This window comes from Malaclemys terrapin, chromosome 2 (assembly GCF_027887155.1).
Source record: "Malaclemys terrapin pileata isolate rMalTer1 chromosome 2, rMalTer1.hap1, whole genome shotgun sequence".
Taxonomy (NCBI): Eukaryota; Metazoa; Chordata; order Testudines; family Emydidae; genus Malaclemys; species Malaclemys terrapin.
The window spans coordinates 27,119,589-27,141,535 of record NC_071506.1 but is presented as its reverse complement, the minus strand read 5'-3'; the positions used below and the strand labels follow the sequence as shown (position 1 = coordinate 27,141,535).

Below are 21,947 nucleotides of genomic sequence, written 5' to 3'. Positions count from 1 at the left end.
GTATACTAGGATCCCCGACATTTCATAGAAGTGTTCAGGGTTTGTTTGTTTTGTAATTTACTATATGTAATTTTAAAATTCACTGTACCTGTAGTGTCGGGAAATCTCTTCTTCCACCTGGGTAATAAAGTCACATTTGGTACATGAGTGTTCTTTGTTCTCTTTGAGAGTCAGCGGCCCATCCATCCCTTGAAGGGAATTTGCTTCTTGTTTGACATCAGATGTCTGGGCTTCATGTGCGTTCTCATAATGAAGCAGGAGAATATCTACATCAGGAGTGGAGAATGAGCATTGATCGCACTGGTGTTTGACTCTAGAGCTTCCTGTCACCCCAGGAGACAAGTGCAAGAGCAAGAGAGCACAGTGGGAACAATTACTTTTTCGGCAAGCAAATGGATAAGTAATATCTCCAAGGTGCTTTTCTGGGCTGCAGAGGCCTCGGGGACAGAACTGACAGTGTTTAATGGTACATTTGTGAATGTTGTGTAGCTGCTGATAATGACGGAGAAGTGGGCCCACCACTATTACTTCTGGGCCATGGCTCTTGGAGTACCTAAAGTCACAGAACTGACAGTTGTAGCTTGTCACAACGTTATCCTCTCCACCTTTGCTAGAGAAGTCTTTCTTTTTTGCCATACTAGAACCCTTTTCTGTCTTTGTTACTAGCTCCCCATCTGCATTTTTGGCTAGGTCATTCTGATTAATGACAGATCCCCTTGAAAGTTTATCATTTAGATCTGGATGAAGGATTCCTGATTGGTTTCCCCCATGCTGTTTGCTGTAATGTTCTAATAGTTTGAGAGAGCTGGATGATTCACAGCTGAAACTGCAAAATTTACACCAGTAGTAACTGGTGGCATCTGTATCATTTTGTCTAGAAGAATCTATGGGTTTGATAGGCACCGAGTATCCAACTGGTGTGTTGTCTCCTGCTTTTACGGTGATTTTGTCCTGCCACTTCCCCAAGTCTCCAGAATCACATGATCGAAAAGTAGGACTGGATTTATTAGAGTTTTTCTCTGAAGGTTTTCCAGATTCAGAGGAAGGAAGGGCGGTTTTCATTTTGTTCGGATGAGTCTGTAAGAAGTGTTGCTCTAGTTCATTTGATGAGTTGCCCATGTAGGTGAAATTGCAGAATTTGCAGCGGAAGTACTTGGTGTTGCCTTGGCAATCTGGAGTTTTCCGTCCAATGCCGATAAAGGTTCCACCTAAAGTAACCTGTGAAAAAAGAATGCGATAATTTTAGCTATACTGAAGAATTGTTCAAACCACCAAATAGGAAAAAAAGAAAGGATAAATTTTAATAAGACCTACATCACCAATGTTTTGTAACAACTATGTCATAAAATAGTAATAAAACCCTTCACTTCTGCAGCACTTTACATCTGAAGATCTCAGCGTGCTTTACAAAGTTGAATAAATATTGTGCCCATTTTTCAGTTGTGGAAATTGAGGCATACATAGGTTAAAGAGACTTGCCCAGTTTCATAGAGCTGGACCGGAATATCTTGACTCAATTCCTTCTTTCTTCTGTACTTATATGGCCACCATTATTGTTGCATTTGAGCACATCACAATCTTTAACTCACAACATCCATTTTAGGTAGGGAAGTACTATTATCTCAATTCTACAGATGGAGAATTGAGGCACAAAGAGGCTAAGTGACTCACCCAACTCACACAGGAAGTCTGTGGTAGAGGAGGGACATGAACTCAGCTTTCTAAAGTACCAGGCTATTACCACTGTACCATCCATCCTTCACTGCTCTAAAGTACTGCCCCATCCTCCTCTTTAAAATCAAGCTAATCTAGATATCCCTCAATAGGAGACTTCTGTGAGCATTTTAGCTGAGTGTGGAATACAAGATCAGGCCCCCAGTCTTGATCTCCCAATATGACAAAGAATTTGGAGTGGAAGTCAGTATTACAGCACAAGGAGTACCACTGTTTTATGAATCTGAACACACAAAAATGAAATTTGAAAACCGAATTCAGTTGACTGCGCCTGATTACATCCACTCCTTCATATAAAGAACATTCTTGCAACAGCATCCAGTATCTGCCGAGACTCCTTTTTAGAAATATGGGGGTTGCTGTCTGAACTGAAAAGCAATTTTCTCAATGATTACTCAATGCAGACATTCTCCAAGGAAATCTTCCGTTCTTTTCCTATAAAGAGCTCTAACTCAGTAAAATAAGGATGAAAAAATTACAGTAGAAAAATGGCATGTGGTAAAGAAAGAAACTTACTACACCCAAAACCATGACATCACTAATTAAAAAAAAAAAAAAGGTAGATCTACTTAACTGTTCTCATGATCTATGAGCACATGGATTGCAGGAAGGAAGGAAGCAAGACTTCCAGGCTTATGTTATTAAAATCTCTGTTCTCATAGCAAGCAGTCCTGCCCTTCCCATGAGTGCACCACACCTGCCTCGTGACATCATAGACAGATTTGCTGCTCCTGTACAACTGGTTTGATGGCCAAAAAAGGAAGGGGGGAGGGAAGAGGGAAAAGTCTCTCATGACAAAAATGTCACCACAGCTTTACTTCTTTTCCTGAATTATAACCATTACACAATATTCAGCAACCAATTACCCACCCACCCTTCACCCAGTTCACCCTTTGTATACCATTCCTAATAAGCAGAGATGTCAGTGGAAGCCTCCATGCGGCAGTGCCATGCCTTGGATTTTTCTGTATGAGAAGGGCTTAAACGAGGGCGTATAAAGTTTCGACACACTTCGTGTAGGGTCAGATTTTCATTCCCCCAACTGTTAAGTGAATTACTGCTTTTCTCCAGGATTCAGTTGTAATGCATTAGGCAAATGGTGTAATTATTTTTTTTCTTCCCCTCCTCAACAGCTGTGCCACAGAGCAAGCATGTGATCACCGCTCATTCAGAATCACACCATACGGAAAGACTCAGACATACAAAGAGCATGAAATGTAAACATTTTAAAATGCATATAATAGAAATGCCTTTTAGCTATTTAGCTTGGAATATAAGATGCTTATGCATCGTATGCCATCAGCACTAAACACGTATAGTGAGTCAATGGGTTGCTAAATCATGGTATAAAGATGCTTTTCAGCCTCGGATTCTTGTTTTAAAGAAACATGATTCCAATGAGCTGGTTAAAACTTTTTTCTGATAAGCTGAAATGAAATCTGTGTGTGTCTGGCAAAGATATTTAAATAGATAACCATGACATTGCTATGGGGCTTGAGAGTCCCAATTTCAGGCTAAGAATCTGGCTCTGAGGAGTTCTTTGGGGAGGGGCTAGTTTTGGGGGACTGACTCTACTGCAGAGGATCTTTGGTTCCTATTGCTAAAAACAGGATAGCAAAAATTGTAGGCATAACATGCTGGGCCTGACCCACTGAAGTCAGTAGAAACTGCAGCTACTCCACAGGATTTGGTTCATTATGTCTTTATCCGTCACGTTATTTCAAATGTTCAGTTTCACTGATGTTGAATGAAACATCTCTGCCTTTAATTTAAAGGGGCACTGAAAGAATTAAGGAAAACAGAAAATAACAGCCACTTGGTGTGTGATTAACTCAGTTGCAAGATCTATTTTTGCTTATTCAGTCAGTGTTTGTTTGTTTATTTTTCTCTTGCACTGAATAACCAGCCAAAATACTTTACCTTAAGTGGCTCTTATGAGTAAATACATCCATTATTCTTAGGAGTCCATCTAGAGAGCCTACAGACAACAAGTCCATCTTTGCAGGTGCTCTTTGGACATCAGTTAGGAAGCAGGAGTGACAATAAGTCCAGCTGCTGCTTGTTGCTAATTACTTTTATTTCTGAACATTGGAAAAACATATTAAGCATATCAACAGAGTAGCTGTAAATTAATATATTTTTGTAAGTTTTCCTAATCCTGATTAATGCCCTACATAGCAAGTTTGGTGTCCCACACTAATCTCCCTCTCTGCAACATGAGGATAAAAGAGAATTAAGAATTTACAGTATATCTTGTGCTTACCAATTGCAATAGAGGGGAAAAAAATCTTTAAAACACTGGAATGTAACTGATTACCAATTGTTGGACTGGCGTTTCACTGAGTACCCTGCCACAATTTAAAATAATGGATCCCATTAGCAGAAGGTGTACGTGAAAGGTAAGATAAGGTCATCTTAATGTTATTACACTCAAAAGTAATTTTTCAATCACAGAAAACCTATTTAAAGCCTCCGCTAGGGTCATCAGGTAAAGGAACAAGGAAACTAGCTTCCATATAGCAAAGCTAGCAGAAGCACTTGAAGGAAAGTGGTAATGGTATAAACTAAAACTGCCTCAGCTTTCAGCCAGCCAAATTTGGATGAAGCCTACCCATTTGCCAAAGTGTTTGGATTCGTGCATTCTACTCAAGTCTTGGCTTGACTTTCAGATTTCTCAGTTACATATCATATCTCTATGTAAGGACAGCAAATTCTCTCTCTCTCTGTGTGTATATATATATATATATATATATATATTTTTTTTTCCTCTTGCTCTCTTTCCTTTTCCAGAGAGAATGGAATAAAGGGGAGAGAGAAGGAGGCGGAGGGGAAGGGGGGGGAAAGAAGTCATACCCCATCCACATTTCTCTGAAATTTCCAAGGTGATGGCTAGCTTCAGGTACTTACTCCAACAGTTCATTCCCATTCCCCTCACACCCTCTGTGTTTTACTTTCTAACACATACGTTCCCTGCCAGCACAAAAATCACAAGGAAGAGGACAAAGCAACACTAAAACACTGCAGTTCTAATCGAGCTGTAGAGTCCAACTTTACTGTTCCCACAAACAGGAGTGCAGAGTGAGCAGGGCCGGGTTTAAAAAAACATCCTCAGACCTATGGCTCCCAGGCAGATACACAGAGGGATGACTCACGTTCAGCATTCTCCTGTAGCAGGCCCTCCTTAGGATGGAAAAAATAGTTTAGTGACTAGAGTACTAAATTGAGAGTCCCAAGGAGTCCAGGTCCCATTCCCACCTCAGCCACAGATTTAAATGAAAGTTACAAGCCTAAATACCTTTGAGGATCTGAGCCTGTTATGAATTAAACTGAAATAAATCCCACTAGTAAGGATCACTAGTCTAAAGCATCTAAAAGTCCAAACTCTTTTTAGTTAATAGTTTAATTCATTCATGAATGTCAATAATTATCAGTAGAGTTCAGACTTAAGTTACTGGCCATGCTAACAGGCTATGACCAAAATGATCATAGGGATTTAGTTCATCTCTTCAGTAGAACTAAATGTATGCTTCTTTTTCATTATTCTTAAAAACAGCCAGAAAATATAAAAGAAGCTGTTAAGAGGAAGCTTGATTCTGTTAAATGTCAGTATTTCTTAAATATGGTGGTGTTGTAGCAGTGTTGGTTCCAGGCTATTAGAGAGAAAACTTAACTCATGTTAGATCTTGAAGGATTGAGGCTACCCAAAAGAAAGAGTGGAGAATGCACTTAAAACTGTTCTAGATAGTAACTATGTGTAAGAAACACTGGAGAAACAAGGTGTGTGAGAATATCTTTTATTGGACCAACTGTTGTTGGTAAACAAAACAAGCTTCAGAGCGCTGTGTAGGCATGAAAATTTGTCTGTCTATCTCACCAACAGAAGTTGGCCCAATAAAAGATACTACCTCACCCATCTTGTTTCTCCAGTGTTCCTTACAGATGATTACTACTTAGTACAGTTTAAGTGCATTCTTTACTCTTTTGGGTATTCTCAATCCTTCAAGATCTAACTTCCATAGCAGCTACAAGCCTCTGTGTACATTTAGTATACAAAACATATTAAAGGCCTTCTGGGCTTTTCCAATATAAAATTTATTCCTACGTAGTTTTTAAGTAAACAAGGTGTTTATATAGCCTCAACCATTTTGTCATTAGATGTGCAAAACATCTGTATCTTTATTTTGCTCTTATAAATCATTATTAAGATAATTAATTAGAGCATTCACTGGGTATTCTATAGAACATCACCTGTAGCTGGGGAAAGATTTTTGCCTTGTTTTTACTGTACATGCTTTTATACAGTAACTCCTCACTTAACGTTGTAGCTATGGTCCTCAAAAATGTGACTTTAAGCGAAACAATGTTAAGCAAATCCAATTTCCCCATAAGAATTAATGTAAATGGGGGGGTTAGGTTCGAGGGAAATTTTTTTCACCAGACAAAAGACTATATTATATATCTATAATACACACACACACACGTTTTAAACAGACAATTTAATACTGCCACACAACGATGATGATTGTGAAGCTTGGTTGAGATGGTGAAGTCAGAGGGTGGGATATTTCCCAGGGAATGCCTTACTACTAAACGATGAACTAGCAATTGGCTGAGCCCTCAAGGGTTAACACGTTGTTGTTAATGTAGCCTCACACTTTACAAGGCAGCACGAATGGAGGGAGGGGAAACAGCCTGGCAGACAGAGACACACACCGTGTGTGAGGGAGAGAGATGTGCATTGCCCCTTTAAGTACGCTGACCCCACTCTAAGCACACTTCCTTTTTTAAATAGATCAGCAAGTTGAGACAGCAGCTCCTGCCAGAAAGCTCCCTCCATCCTGAGCCCTGTCGTGAGCCTCTTTGGAAATGGGTTAAGCGGAGTGCAGGAGCAGAGCGGAGGGGGACACCCTGACATTAGCCCTCCCTCTTCCCCCCACCCACCCCGCACAGCAAGCAGGAGGCTCCCGGGAGCAGCTCCAAGGCAAAGGGCAGGAGCAGCACACAGCAGTGGGGGGAGGGACAGGTGAACTGCCTGGTAACTGATAGCCCGCTGGGCAGCTGCCGCACAGGGAACTTAGGGGAATGGGGAGCTGATAGGGGGGCTGCCAGTCCACCCTGGTTTCAAGCCACCACCAGCTAGCTCCAATGGCCTGCTCTTCCTGCAAGCAGTGGACAAAGCAGGTGGCTGCCAAACTACGTTATAAGGGAGCATTGCGCAACTTTAAACGAGCATGTTCCCTAATTGATCAGAAACGTAACAACAAAACGTTAACTGGGACGACTTTAAGTGAGGAGTTACTGTACCACAACTGGATCACCCTTCTTTTGTGTTCTGGTATTTTAGAATTTTTAACTCCCCCTTAGTCTAATAATTACAGCAAGGGAGTGGGCATCAGAACTCATGGGTTCTATTCTTGGCTTTGCAACCTTAGCTAAGTCACTTAATCACTTTGTGGCTCAGATTCCCCATCTGAAAGATGGGCAGTGTTTGGAGATTTCATGTTTTTAATATGTTTAGATCAAGCTGAAAAGCACTTTACAAAGGCAATTTATTTATAACACATTTCTGGTAGATATTTGAATTTATGTTGCCTTTATTTAAGTCTCTAACTCTTGATGATGTCATGACCTTTTTAGAGTTTTAGAGGATTGGTTGGGGTTTTTTTGTTTGTTTGTTTTTCATTTTTTAATTGTTATAGGATGCCTGCACCCTTTGTTTCTTTTTTATGGACGAGTATAAAGATTTTTTCAGTGCTTTTAAATCTAAGAGGGTGCTTTTATTTGATTTTCCTGACCCAGAATACCCGCCCTCACAACTTTATTTGTTTCTCTCTTTTCCAAATCCAATCCTGAATTCATTATTATGGCAAATGGCTTAGATTATTTTTCTGATTTAACAGAACAGCAGTCTACCAAAGAATCCATAGTATCTGCCAGTTACTATCTTTATCTATTTTAGAAAGTGAATTTCACCTGTAGGAACTAATGTCCTACATTCCCATAACAGGCTCAAACTCAACACTCAAGGGTTGATAATATAAGTTCAGCCTCTGCATCCATGAAATCCTTGGCTTCTGGTGTGACTGTTGATTAGGGTGCACATGGTCATGGTGATTTCTCAAAAACTGACTTTTGTCTACTTACAACTGGACCAGGCAATGAAGTTGGAGCATCAGATATTAATCAATCTTCATTTCTGATTACCTGGGTCACATTTCAGTCACTATCCAGGAGGTGAAAGGCTGTAGATCCCTTACCAATCCACTGTACTATCCAGTTTTCTATTTCCCAATTACTTTTAATCTTCTAATCCTAAAATATTTTCTAATGCTCCTGTTTATCCAGTTGCTTTTGCACAATATAGCATCCAGAACATTTTAACAAACCCACACTTATAATGTTCTTCATCTCATGCAGGCCAGGACAGATTCTTGGCTTTAATGCTTGTTTCTATAAAACCACACTACCAGTCCTTAAACTCTGATAGGAAGAACTACCTCTCACAACATGGGAGAATCTTTAGGGTATATCTACCCTTTGAATTATGCACTAAACAGCTATTAATGCGTGTGCAGGAAGAATTGAGTTTTGTTAGCAATGCAAAGAGCCAATGTAGTCCCCAAGCTTTCTGTGTTATTTGCATATCTTAAGCAAGTACCTATGGGGGTCACAGGCACTTGAAATAAGCATGCTCTTCTCAGGATTCATTCCATTCCTATTGAAGTCAATGGGAGATTTGGCACGGACTTTAAAAGGTAGTAAGATCAAGCCTTTTGTTTAAAAAAAAAAAAAGTGACAGAACCACAATAGTTTTTAATTTAAGGCCATCAGGCCAGATTCTGTTAAAACAATGGAAGCCAGTGGCACTCAGAAACTCTTAGAATCAGGAACTTGGTTTGTATTTAAAGTACTGTACACCAATACTTAACACCAGAGAAAATATAACACACAATGCCATTCTTCATACCTTTAAAATATATTTTAAATTATGGGACAGATCTTTGGCTGTTGTAAGTTAACATAGCCCCATTAACTTCAATGTAACTACACTGATTTACACCAATGAAGGATCTGGCCCCGTAATTTTAGAAAACTTTATTTTCTGTGCTTTTCTTCTTTTTGTTTTTTTGTTTTTGTCCTTTCATCTTATATCTAAGTGTCTCCTTTATTTTTATAACTTTTACCAGCTCTCTTCATCAACAGACATAATACACCACTGGCAATCACTAGCATAAAGACTAAAATACAAGCAATACATCGAAAAAGGAGAGACATTAACAGAGCCCGTCCCAGAACACTGAAAATGATACTCCAATCTAGAGCACTTTTCTACGACTGTAACAATAACCTTTGTTTGAAGTAAAAATGCTGATCTAAATATCTGTTCTATAGCTGGTGTAATTTGTCCTCAAATGCTTTGACTGACAAAGACTGAGGGGATCATAAAGATATGAGTTTAGACTGCATCTTACTTTGGGGCACAATGTCTCAAGGTCTGGCAGTTCTGGAACGTATAGCTATTTTAGATCAAAATAATCATTTTTAGAATTTACTATCTTAAGCACTATCTATTTAGAAAGATTCCTTTTGAGCTAATACTGGGTATGTGTTTTGAAGATGCAAACATTCTGAACCAGACTGGCAAGACCTTAACTTGTATGAGTGAGCACTCACAAGAGTAGTCCAATTGACTTCAACAGATCTATCTGTGTAGATAACTGTGTATCAACAGGAGAATTTTTGCCTCCTCAGTCAGAACTGTGTTTAGTGGTAATATCCACTAAAAAAACTAAAGAGACTAAAGTTGGATAAATTCCCCACATGCTTGCAGAGCTATAGAACAAGTACAAAATGGCTATCAAGTCTAGTGAAGATTAGCAAAATTAGAGGAGAAATTAATGAAATGGAAATCAGCAAAACTGAGCACTCCATTTATCTCATGGCAAGATATCACTCTGATAACAGCATAAAGCTGATAAGGCACTTGCTTGGCAAAACAGCAATGTGCTAACAAATGTTTTCTAAAATCCATACTGGATTAACCTCCCAGAAACTGCTCAACAGAATGTACCCAATCCTATAAAACCAGATGTATCTCAATGAACTAAAGAAAACGGGGGTAGGGGGGTAGACAAAGCACGTAAAAATTGCCTCTCCAAAGTACATCTCGTTTATAAAGAAAACAAAGACATCTTCCCCTTCATTAAATATTCTAGATAAATCAAAGCCTACACAGCAGAAAGACCACAAGGTTCTATGGTCTGAATTATGTACACCTCTAGCTCGATATAACGCTACCCGATATAACACGAATTCGGATATAATGTGGTGCTCCAGGGGGGCAGGGCTGCGCACTCCGGTGGATCAAAGCAAGTTCAATATAGCGCAGTTTCACCTATTACGCGGTAAGATTTTTTGGCTCCCGAGGACAGCGTTATACCGAGGTAGAGGTGTACATCCTTACTTCTCAAAATCACTGTTTTACAAGAAATAATAAAGGAGTGTGTGTACCTGGACTTGAAGGCATATGTGCACCTGTATTTTGGGGATGAAAGTAGAATAATAAAAACGTATTTCTAAAAGGTTGCACAGAGGCAGGTGTCGCTCGTGTGGTATGTTTCAAAACAGATTTGATTTTTTTTCCCCCACAAGCCCTTGCAAACCTAGTCCTTATCAGTCTAAAAACTGATACTGGATTTTTCTCTATTCTCTTTCCTTTTTCTATGGTGTGTGTGTGGGGGAAGAGGAGGTTTGTTTTTTGTTTGTTTTTGTTTATTGATTTTTCTCAATAGGCCTTATTACACAGAGTCCAAGAGTCAGTAGCAACCTCCACTGGTGAAACTTTCATATAGCACAAAGCCTGACTAATCACCATGAACCAGATCAAATATGCAACAGAGGGTCCTGTGGCACCTTTGAGACTAACAGAAGTACTGGGAGCATAAGCTTTCGTGGGTAAGATGCTCCCAGTACTTCTGTTAGTCTCAAAGGTGCCACAGGACCCTCTGTTGCTTTTTACAGATTCAGACTAACACGGCTACCCCTCTGATACAGATCAAATATGTGAGGCTGTGCTAATACCCACCCTCTAGCTTCTGTCCTCATCTTCCTTGCCTAAAACATCATAAATCCCTAACTACCTCCATCCTAACAACAACAAAACAGTTTGTTAAGTGCGGTTGCATCAATAAATCAGCCCTTAATCCCATTTCACTAGCATTTCAAATTAATTTTGATTACAGAGGGGTTTGTTGTTTTCTCTTCAGACCATATCAGAATTTTAAGAAGATTGTTTTGATGAACTACTACTATGCATATGCAGTTCCTCTTTCTTAGAATGTAGGAGTCTTTGACTGACAACCAATTTCCAATAAAACGCCATTCAAGCTCTAATTAATACAATTCCATTCTCTTGTATTAGACTTCAACATTTTCCCAAGTCCTTGTGAAACAGACACGGTAGCATCACAAACGTGTGGGTGCAAAGGGGAATTTCAGATGTCCTTTGAGTATGTTTATGAATGTAGCAAAGCTGTTCAGAATTGTGAGGCATGAAAATATTAATCAGTTACATATCTTCTGACATGTTCTGCATCAACATCTGATGCATGTGCAAGTGATGAAGTATAGTATTTGGCACAGAGGCTTATTTAAACTTCTCTTTCCAAATTGGGCAGAGAAAATTAGCACTCTTTAAAAAGTTAAGTTTCCAGATCCAATTGTTCATTTAAAATCGGCAGCATTGTATAGGCTGTCTGTTCTATTTTAGAACGTTTCTGGTCTGAGAAAAGACTGATCATAACTGATTATCTATGTGCTGTTTCCTATCGCTTTTTGTCTTTCCTGCAATATCTTACTACCAGGGCTTAGTAGACAAGTATAGTCTAGGTTTCAGCTGTTTTACTTCTAGTTCTATCAGTTCAAACTGAGATAGCTCACATATCTGTTTTATTTCTGAAAATACTGCATAGGAAAAGTGTCCAGCTCACTCTCATCAAGCATAAACTTTTCTATAAATAACCAAGGGCCTAACGAAATAATTGTTTGGGGAAAATGAAAGTGTGTTTAGAAACTCAAATTCCTCCGTGCTGTATGCCTTAGCTGTCCCTGTGTGAACGTATTTCTGACAGCATGGATCAGTTGCTCTAAGATGCTGTCCCCAGAGTCAGCAAACTGAAACTATAGCAGAAAATCCAGGTATTAACATCATATTACGTGCTAATTATAAACCATCATTTCACATTGACATTATTCACATCTATCCTCTTTTATCTAAATCACGTATTTGCTTTCTAATCACAGTTTGACAGGAGAGAGCGTCTGACACAAGACAGTGAAGTGATCTTTTAATAAGACAGCAGTTCAAAGACTGTAACTTTTATGCATAATAACTATCTTGATTTGATTTGCTGCTCCACGAAAAGATTTTCTAAAATTTCACAAAGTAAGAGGAAAAAAAGTTAAGTAGCTTAAAAAGCTACAAGTGCTTGAGGTGAGATGTTTGCCATTTTGACCTCCTATCTGAACTGTCTCCTTGTAACGACAGTAGTCTCTGCAGGTATTACTAAATATTTCTACTACCTGCACTTCTGTCTCTTTCTCTCTCTCTTTTTTAATGTTTTTTGGAATTTTGTCTGGTAATTACTACCAGGTCAGTGCATCAGGTCTGATGTAAACATGCTCCTGAAATTGGGTTGACATTTGAACTCATTTTACTTGTGATCTCTGTTCCTAACTGATTCAAATGATTTTTATTCCAAAGTGAATTTGTAGGTCGAAGAGTATACAGGCCTTCTGCTGCTCATCACAGATCATTCATAAAGGGGGTTAAAATATTTTTTTTTTCAAAAATCAGTAAAATGTAGATTATTTTAAGATTATCAGGGTTTTACACTAAGGAAATTTTATCATTAATATCTCTGTCTAGGTTCAAATAACTAACATAGTGGACAACATGAGACAATCTTGTAAATCCATTCTTTATGGTAAGAATGTACAATTTTTATCCTTCATATTGGACAATGCAGTAGCATCAATACTAAAAATTAGATCAAAAAAATGATTAGCTGAGGCAATAGCTCAACCTTTATATTCATCTGAATTTGAACTGCAGTGTGAATATTATTATTGACTGCTATTTTTACAGCCCGATCTTGGTTTCCCATTGTGCAGAAATATAACCCTGTTGCTCTAGCACTAGATCACTTTAGAGTCCCACTTTCTATTCTCTAAATACTGCAAGATCAAAGATTTGACTCCCAGCAGCCAACAGCCACAGATCTGTAGTTCCTTTTAATTTGCAGCTACATTCTAGTGTCCATCTGGTCCATTTTAAACAGTTATTTTCTGTTTTCTTTTCTCTCTCTGCTATAGAGAAGCTTTCAGACACGATTACTCTAAGCTGCCTGTTTGCCAACTAAAATCTTTTACTATTCATTATCACAAAGACTAAATTACATACAAGAAAGCCTATGACTGAAAAGCCAATTACTACTCAACCAGATTTACAGTGAACCTCCAAAAATACTGACTTAATATATCCTGTCCCCACATTGGCGTAACAATTGATAATTTATAGCAACCAATGGGTAAATAAAACACTGAATACAATAAGCCTAAATGGATCTAAGCATTCCTGTGGTTTAAGCAGGCTACATGAGATACTTAAATTATGTTGGATTATGCTGAGGAAGTAGGAGTTGCTTTATAATCACCTAGGGTGCCTATCCCATTCCCAATTTATTTCTTTGCAAGAAGCATGTGTCTGAGGAGGCGGCGTAGGGATATGGAAGATACAAACCTGCACATCATAAGTCCCGTTTAGTAAGACAGGTCTTTGGGAATTGATGTCCTGCAGCACTCCTGAAAGCACAGTGCGGTTGACTTTCTGGAAGTCTTTGGAGTGGCTGAACTGCACCATGTTGTGGAGAGCCAAAATTTTAGTGTCAAGCTCCGCATCCTGCCTGGTACGGTTGTGCAGTCCTAGGTGGTACTTGCGGAAGTGTTTGATGAGATCTGTGGGGTCGTTCCCATAGTAACCATAACCACAGATGTTGCATTTGAAGTCCTGAAGCTCTGGAGACAGAGGCGCCGTATCTGGGTTATCATTTGCTGACAAATCTGCTTTTGATTTGTTCGGCCTTAAACCCCCATCTGAAGGCACTTGTGGGTTTTTTGAGGCCATGGGGACCGGACTTGAGCCTTGGCCATCAGTTTGACCGCTTTGCACTTGCACTGTTTCATCTGTAGCTTTTGGCGACGTCTGATGCTCTTTGTCTGTCTCCACTGGATCTCCTGATGGAGTGAAGACCACATCTTGGGTGTCATCTGCATCTGATCTTAGAGGAGACTTCAAGGGCTCACAGATTCCCCCAACAGCTGGAGATGAGAAAGCCAGCATATTTCTGTCTGTCACCTCATCATGAGGAAAGGACGGAACATTTCCTCCCTTATTGTGGCTTTCATAATTGAAGCCAGCCTTTTCACTCAGCACTGAGCTTTTTAAGTCTTTTTTAATGCTGGAAGATGGCTCTTGGATATGCAGGCAAAGATCCTCCTTGTTGTTTAGCTCTGCAGCATCACTCTGGTCGGTATTTTCTTGCATCTGATCTGCAGAAAATTCTTTTTTCCTTCCAGACTCTTCGTTTTCAGTACCTGTAGACTCAAGGATCTGTACCTCACCTTCACTAGCGATGTTTCTTAGAGGGGGATTCTTTTTCCGGACCATATCTGCCAAAATAGAGAGACAAACAATTATGGAATTATTTGAAATATAGAGTAGATTGTAACCCTGGCATTTTTTTCAGCATTCTAAAAATATATAGATACGTAAAACCTGAAGAAACAGTTTTTGTCAGACAGATTTTAGCTAGTCTATGTAGCAAAATGGAAACATACCAAAAAAACTGGCCACATTGCGAATGCACTCCATTACAAAAATTCCTTTAAAATCTGTGAAAATCTAACTTCCATCAGAGTAAGTGAATTAAAGGTGTCATTACCTTTTCTGAAAATAGTGGTCAGTTAAAGCCAGTAGGAATTTTAAAGAATGCGTTCTTGAAAATCATTTTAGTATACTAAGGGGGGAGGAGAAGAGCCTTTGTGATCTAATGTGAATACACTGCACAACTAGACAAAGTGAAGTTTAGCAGAAATATGTCTACCACACATAGCTAGGAGTACTTGAACAGGCTATTATAAAGGTATCCGATTTAGGTGGGCAAGTTACTTTGAGGTTTTAGGAAAGTTATCTTTCCTAAACAGATATCTGCTGCTTCTTAGCAAAAACTTCCCCTTTGTACCCATGTAAACTGCAAACTAGATTAAAGTAAAATACTAGACTCCAGTCCTGAAAACTATTACTCATGCAAGTAGTCCTATGTGCCACATAGGGAGAGCCAGACTTCAGTAGGACTACAAATGTGAATAAAGTTTTACAAAACTGAAGCCATAAATTTTACTTCACTGTTTTGCTTGATTACAGGTCTATCCAGGAAACACCTGGAAGTGAAGTAGGTCTAACCATCTGAATGTTTTTTCTATATATCTGTTGAATCTTAACTTCAGACATTACCAGTATTGCCAAGTAGGAAGACATACCTCCCAGGTCTATATATGGAAACTGGGACCAGACAGAATGTAAGAGGTCAACATTGATGACTTATTGCTAACTGAAAAGGGAATGGTCTGAAAAAATGGTGACTGATATATATAGGTAGGATGCCCAACTGCAGATGCACTACACAGGCAATTGTGATTCCCACTGAGGATTTTTTTTTAAGCTGATACTTTCTTGACTGTGCATTTTTGGACTCTGGATTAGGATGCTCATCATCAGCTGCTTTGATCACTCTGTGTTCACACACTGACTATGTGTAGAAGACAGAAGTTCTACACTATTTTCTATGGTCTTCTTTTTGCCAGTGCTGCACACAATGGTGGTTGTTTTTCCCCTGCCAAATGGTGTGTGGTCTAGTGGCAGCAGACTGCACTAACATACATGAGATCCAAGCCTGAGACTCAAACTTGATCATCGGTTCCCAGGCCAACAGTTACTGTGAGTGCTACATTACATCTTTCTGTGAGCAGAAGGGCCCCTGGCAATTTTGAGAGCAGTGCTGATGTTTTTCAAATGGTGCCATATCCAGACCTCCTAGAGTGTAGGATGATCTTCTCAAAACAATACCTAGTGAAGGGGGACTGGGACCAGAGGGTAAAATAAAGGAATCAGCATCTGTTCTTCCTTCTGTTTATATCTGCTCCACATGAAAGGGCAGTGTTTCCTACATTGAGAAAAAAAGACAACTTCTCATGGAAAGTGTCCCTCTTGTGCCTAAGATTCTGGTGTCTTTGCAGTTGAGCTGATCCACAGGCAGCATTGTCTGCAAGAAGACTGCATTGACTTGCAGTGCTAACTCGTTACACACATACAGACATTCCGTGTGGTCTTAATTGGTTTCTTAACACTCTAGTGCAATTCCTTATTTTAGTAAGCTAACATGCCTGTGAACCAAATGCCTTCTCCTCTTTCAACTAGATCACAACTGCCAATGCATACATGTGCTGAAAAAATAAATAAATAACACCTGAACAATTAAGTCAGTCACTAGTCAGGACTGTAACACCAGAAAGACTTCTTGATTCAGCGAGGGCAGGTTAAGCAAGACAGCCCCAGCCCCACAAAACATGTAAGCATGTGCCCAACTTGAAGCATCTGGGTAGTCCCATTGACTCATGGTATTACTGTTGTTCTATGGGACTTCTCACATGTTGATGGTTACACATATGCTTATATGATCTAAATGATCTGTAAAATAATCACACTTCCACTGAAACCCATGGGCAAATTAAAAAGGAACATCAATTGTGTTAGGTAAGAAGGAGCCAGAGGTTTAATAAGAGAACATCATGGTGTTTTTTTAGGTCAAAATTAAACAGGGCTGAATTTCTGTTTTTTAATGTTTTTGCAACTGGTTCTATGGGTAGATAAGGAGAGTTTGGGGCCTTGTTATCTTGGAGGGAGACAAAATGAAAGACATTCTAAAAGAATCCCCACCCATGCAAGAGCGCCAAGAAAATTGGGGCTGCATGCAACCTTACTAGATAGGACTCCAGATATAGATGTCCTGTGTTCAATCTCAACTTCCATGTCTGTGGGGCCATGCGCATATGTAGGCAACACCGAATACTTCTGCTTAAGGGAATTTTCCATGCTGTATTTTATAGTCATAAAAATATGAAAATGTTCATATAAATAGAAATTGTTCTCAAGCTGCATGTAAGATTTTTTTTTTTTAATATTCTGTGATTTACATGGTTGGTATTTATTCTAGAGAACCCTTAGAAAAGAAATGATACTTTTCCTGTTGCTGGAATTCCATCACTATCATTTTTCAGAAAGACATATTATGTAAATAAAAGCACATTTGCAGTACTTCTAAATCAAGGAAACCATCCACTAGCAAGTCTTAAGTTAGATACAGGAAGAATATAGCCACTCAAATTATTATCTCTAAGACAAATAACAGATTGCACAATGTTTTATTGTGTGCCAAGAACTTTTTCAGTTAACATTTTCACTTGAAAAAATGGATCACATACTTGTAAAATCATACCCAGCATTGACTTCATAAGGCATGTGGCTTTAGAGTGCTTTTTACAATTATTAATTCTATTAGTCAACTAGCAGGAGGGCTAATGCAATTGTCTTAGAAGATGCACGGAAGACACAGAAGACATTTTGAGAGCTGATCTGTACATCTGCAAAACAAAACAAAACAAAGGTTTTCCTTCCTAAATTATGCATTCACAATGTTGCTTTTACTTAAAAACATTATTATGCCTATTTTATATTCACATGCAACCATCACTGGGCACTATACCAAGAATGGCAGCAAGCTATTCTGTACTTCAGTCAAGCTTAAGAAGTGCTACATCTCTTTCTCTCTCTTTCTTGCGCGCGCGCGCACACACACACATGCACAGAGATTGTGCTATCACATTAAATTGCCTCAGATGTCAGTTTTACCCAAGAATGTAAAACAGATGCTGAAATCTAGCTGGAGATGTTGTGTAGCAAAAAAACACTTTTTTTTTTTTATATAAATTAATATATATTCCACATTGCTGGGAACTGTATGGCTTAAAGGGACAGGTAATTAGATACCAGCTCAGTGGTTCAAATCCAGCCCACATTGGCAGTGACTGAAAATCATCATCTATTGGCTGCGTAGTGTCCCACAATACAATGAATCTAGTAGTATTAATTTAGTTGCTAGTGGGCAAATGTCCATATGACAAAAACATAGTCACAATGACAGAAAAGTTTATTCGCAGTCTCAGCAAAGAGACTAAGTGCTAAATGCGCATAGAGATTGAACTACCTGCTCATTATTGGAGGTGGTAATCTTTCCACAACAAAGGGAAGATTTAAAGCCTGATCTGAAGCCCTCTGAAATCAAGGAAACTGTCTTCAACAGGCTTTGGATCAGGCCTTTGAGAAAGGTAGTGTGCAGAACTGGTTTGCGGGGTTCTACAAGGCTGTGGCCTTTCATTATCCTATTTGCATGGAGGAGGGTAGGAGTGAGGTAGCATTGAAAATATAAATTAATGTAAAGTGATCAAATGGGTTCAAAGTTGGTCACTGATTTTTTCCTGAAGGTACTTATATGTCCCCTTATCCATCACAATAGCATCTGAGGCCCTCACAAGTGCTTCTGTTTTTAAACCACAGTAATAGTTATTCATGGTTCCCCTGCAAGTGGGGAGAAAGGAAATTGTTTGTCAGGACGAATTAAAAACTTTAGCACTGACTCTGGAGGTATGCACTGTCCGTTACCTGGGCCATAACTGTTTTGTGGAAAACCTGTACTCCAGCAACCTTCACCAGCTCGACATTTTACCAGCTCAATTTAAGAATTTAGAGATCAGGATATTGCAGATACAAGTCATCTTAGTCCATCTTAGACAGACGCATGGTTACATTGCCCCGGAACAATGGATTGCTCCCCTTTCCATCTTAAACCTGTTTCTGGTTAAGCTGAATATGTTTATGTCACATAAACCCACATGTGGGTAAATTTATAGATTTATAGATTCCAAGGGAAGGGACCACTGTGATCATCTAGTCTGACTTTTTGTATAACACCGGCCCTAGAGCTTCCCCAACATAATCCCGAGAGCAATCCAATCTTGATTTCAAAATTGCCAGTGATGGAGAATCCATCAGAGCCCTTAGTAAATTGTTCGAATGGTTAATTACCCTCACTGTTAAACATTTACACCTCATTTCCAGTCTGAAGTTGTCTAATTTCAACTTCCAGCCACTGGATCGTGTTATACCTTTTTCTGCTAGATTGAAGAGCACTTTATCAAATATTTGTTCCCCATAAATGGGTCTGCACAGTATTTAACAGAGCAGCTATATGTCAGAGTAAAAAGCATTCAAAGCAGACAGTAGGCGCTCCGTGTAAGATTTAGCTTGAGTGTACCTCTGATATACACACTTTAGTTATGTGATTATTATAAAGGCACTAAACATCAGGACAGACTTTATTCATACGCTCTTTACATTACAATAACAGATTTGAAAGATGTGGGAACTTTGTGACATGACCAATGACTAGTACGGTATTTGGGGCACAGGTAGATAAGTAGAAGGCAAGTAGATGGGACCTATGAACACTGTGACTTTAGCTATGCCAGTACATCCCAGAAATTCAAAAGATATTGACATTTAACAGCATACAGTAGGATCTCATTAAACTCTCAATGTCTCAGCTTAATATATGCCTAATAGTTACCTACCTCACATAAGTATTGCCAGGCTTAATTAATTAATGACCGTAAAACTCTCTACTGAAAACTGCTATATAGCACAAAATATTATTTCAAAAATCATTAGGTCCAAAAAAAAAACACCTGTGGAATTCCAGCCTACACCGTTTTGTGGGTTTGGAAGTGATCAATTATTAGAGGAGACTCAGACTACTTTTAATAATTTTTTGAACTTTTTTTCTCCGTCACAGTTCTGACAACACCTTGATAGCTAGAAAATGAATCTTATCTTTGGAATAGCATACATTCACACTAGTTTGTATTGTAGGGTTGGATAAGAGAGTAGGGCTTTTGGAACTGGTTTGGCATTCTCTTGTAAAACAAAGAAGAATACATGTATTTTGATGTCTGCCGACACTCCACCTCACCATGAAACATGATCATCTACTCTACCACGGTGCTCACATTTACCACCTCAGGGGGTGGGGGAGATTATTCCACACAAAGATACTACAAACACTGTAGGCTGGGCTTTATTCAAACAAACAAACATACATACAAATAAACAAAAACACAACACCTTAGATGTCTTGTTAAAGGTGTTTGTTCTGCCCAACTATATAAAGCCCCAAATGAGCTGAAGCCTTCCTACCTAACAGGCCATTTCTCTCCCTCTTCCTCCTGCTGCAGTTATGATCAATAAGTACTCCCAGGCTGGAAATCCCTAGTCAAAAGAAAGGCTGTTTCCAGCAGGGTGCTCCCCATGAGGACCCCTCAACTTTAGAATTCACTTTCCACCCAGTCCATATTCAACAGCCCAAACTGGCAACAATTATGGTTAGAAGGTCAACAAAGTATGATTAGGTCAGCAAATTTCAGAGTGGTAGCCTGTTAGTTTGTATCAGCAAAAACAAAGAGGAGTCCTTGTGGCACCTTAGAGACTAACACATTTATTTGGGCATAAGCTTTCGTGGGCTAGAACCCACTTCATCAGATGCATGAAGTGAAAAATACAGGAGCAGGTATAAATCCATGAAAGGATGGGGGTTTATTACCTACACCCTTTCCCAAGGGTGTAGGTAATCCACATCCCCAAGAGGCAGTAGCTATGTCAATGGGAGAAGCCCTCTCATCAACATAGCGCTGTCTACAGTGAGAGTTAGGTCGGTAAAGCTGCTTCACTCAAGGGTGTGGATTTTCCACACCCCTGAGCAATGTAGCTCTACCGACAACTTATGATGCTAGCATAGACCTTTGCCTATCATGCCCAGTGAAAGGCAGCAATATACTATGTTTCCTAGCAAGCTTTGCTCTCTTGCTCTCATAGAGACTGATTAGGAACAATTAACACCTCGTCTTAACCCTTCACTACTGAGAGGAAAGAGGAGCTCCAGACCTCTTTACATCTGGAATTCAAGCATCTGGCTCTGAACAGAAGGATAGCAGAATGGACATATTCACAAACAACCCACTGATTCTCAAGAGCACTTCCTTCCCTTTTGTATCAGTGTCCCGAAACCATGAAAGAAGGAAGAAAGGCAAGGCAAGAAAAGGCATAGCCCTAGCAAAGTGCCCCCAAAGTTGACTTTTAACATATTAGGGCCTGATCCTACAAATCTGAAATAACGTAACTAGTCCTTCGTGTGTGTAACTGCTTCGAATAAATTACAGCTCCTCACATGAGTAAAGATCTGCAGGATCAAACAATTATTTTGTAAAAACTTCTCTGTTCAATGGTTTAAAAAGACTCGCTGTCTTGATACTCTATATTCTGTATGCACCACTTAAATGATGATTGCATAATCGAGTTAGAAAATTCAAGGCTGCCGATAAATATATTGCTTATAGGTCTTGATGGCAGAAGAGCTACTAAACCGCAAACGTGCATTTCCCTCCCTTTTTCAGGCGCTCCAGTACAAACACTGAACATCAAATTAGTTTCTTCACAAAATGTTTCAAACTTTGTTTAAAAAAGAAAAAAAAGTTACATGCTATGCTGTCTTGTTCATTCCCATTTAAATTTGCTCTCTCTGCATTGATCAGTCATGATTCTTGAAAAGTATGTCTTTGACATCTTAAATCCTGTTGAGGTAGAAAGTGTCATCACCTTTAAACAACTCTCATCAAATAAATCTCCTATTAATTCGCATCAAATTAATCCAAAACAATCTTTTCTATTAGCATATGCTTCAGAGCACGGAGCACATTAATAGTCCTCTAGCCACTGGACAAAATCTAGGTTTTTCTATGGGATAAAATTAGCTTGCTCATTTCAGAGCATTTAGGAGTGCAGTTTGAAAACATTTTGCTTAAGTCTTTGATTGAAAGCTTGCTCATTACACTTAAAATTTATGACCAGCATAATCCTACAATCAATTTTCAGGCAAAATTCCCACTGAAGTCAAGAGGATATTTGCCAATAGGGGATGCACGATTGG

The 21,947-nt window shown here is 39.1% G+C and overlaps 1 protein-coding gene across 6 annotated transcripts in view; it reads right to left on the bottom strand.

Annotated features, from left to right (window-relative positions):
* The window catches only part of TRPS1 (transcriptional repressor GATA binding 1), a 257,282-nt gene that overhangs the window by 196,803 nt on the left and 38,532 nt on the right, over positions 1–21,947 (bottom strand). For 3 of the 6 annotated variants that reach the window (XM_054019289.1, XM_054019288.1, XM_054019290.1), the window contains exons 2-3: positions 13,535–14,463; positions 89–1,218 (exon numbers count right to left, since the gene is read on the bottom strand). In XM_054019289.1, coding sequence (XP_053875264.1) covers positions 89–1,218; positions 13,535–14,461 — 2,057 coding nt within the window. In that variant the 5' untranslated portion in view covers positions 14,462–14,463. Of the gene's footprint in view, positions 1–88; positions 1,219–13,534; positions 14,464–17,334; positions 17,494–21,947 lie in introns of all 6 variants that reach the window. The other 3 variants (XM_054019284.1, XM_054019285.1, XM_054019286.1) reach the window with 2 other exon arrangements.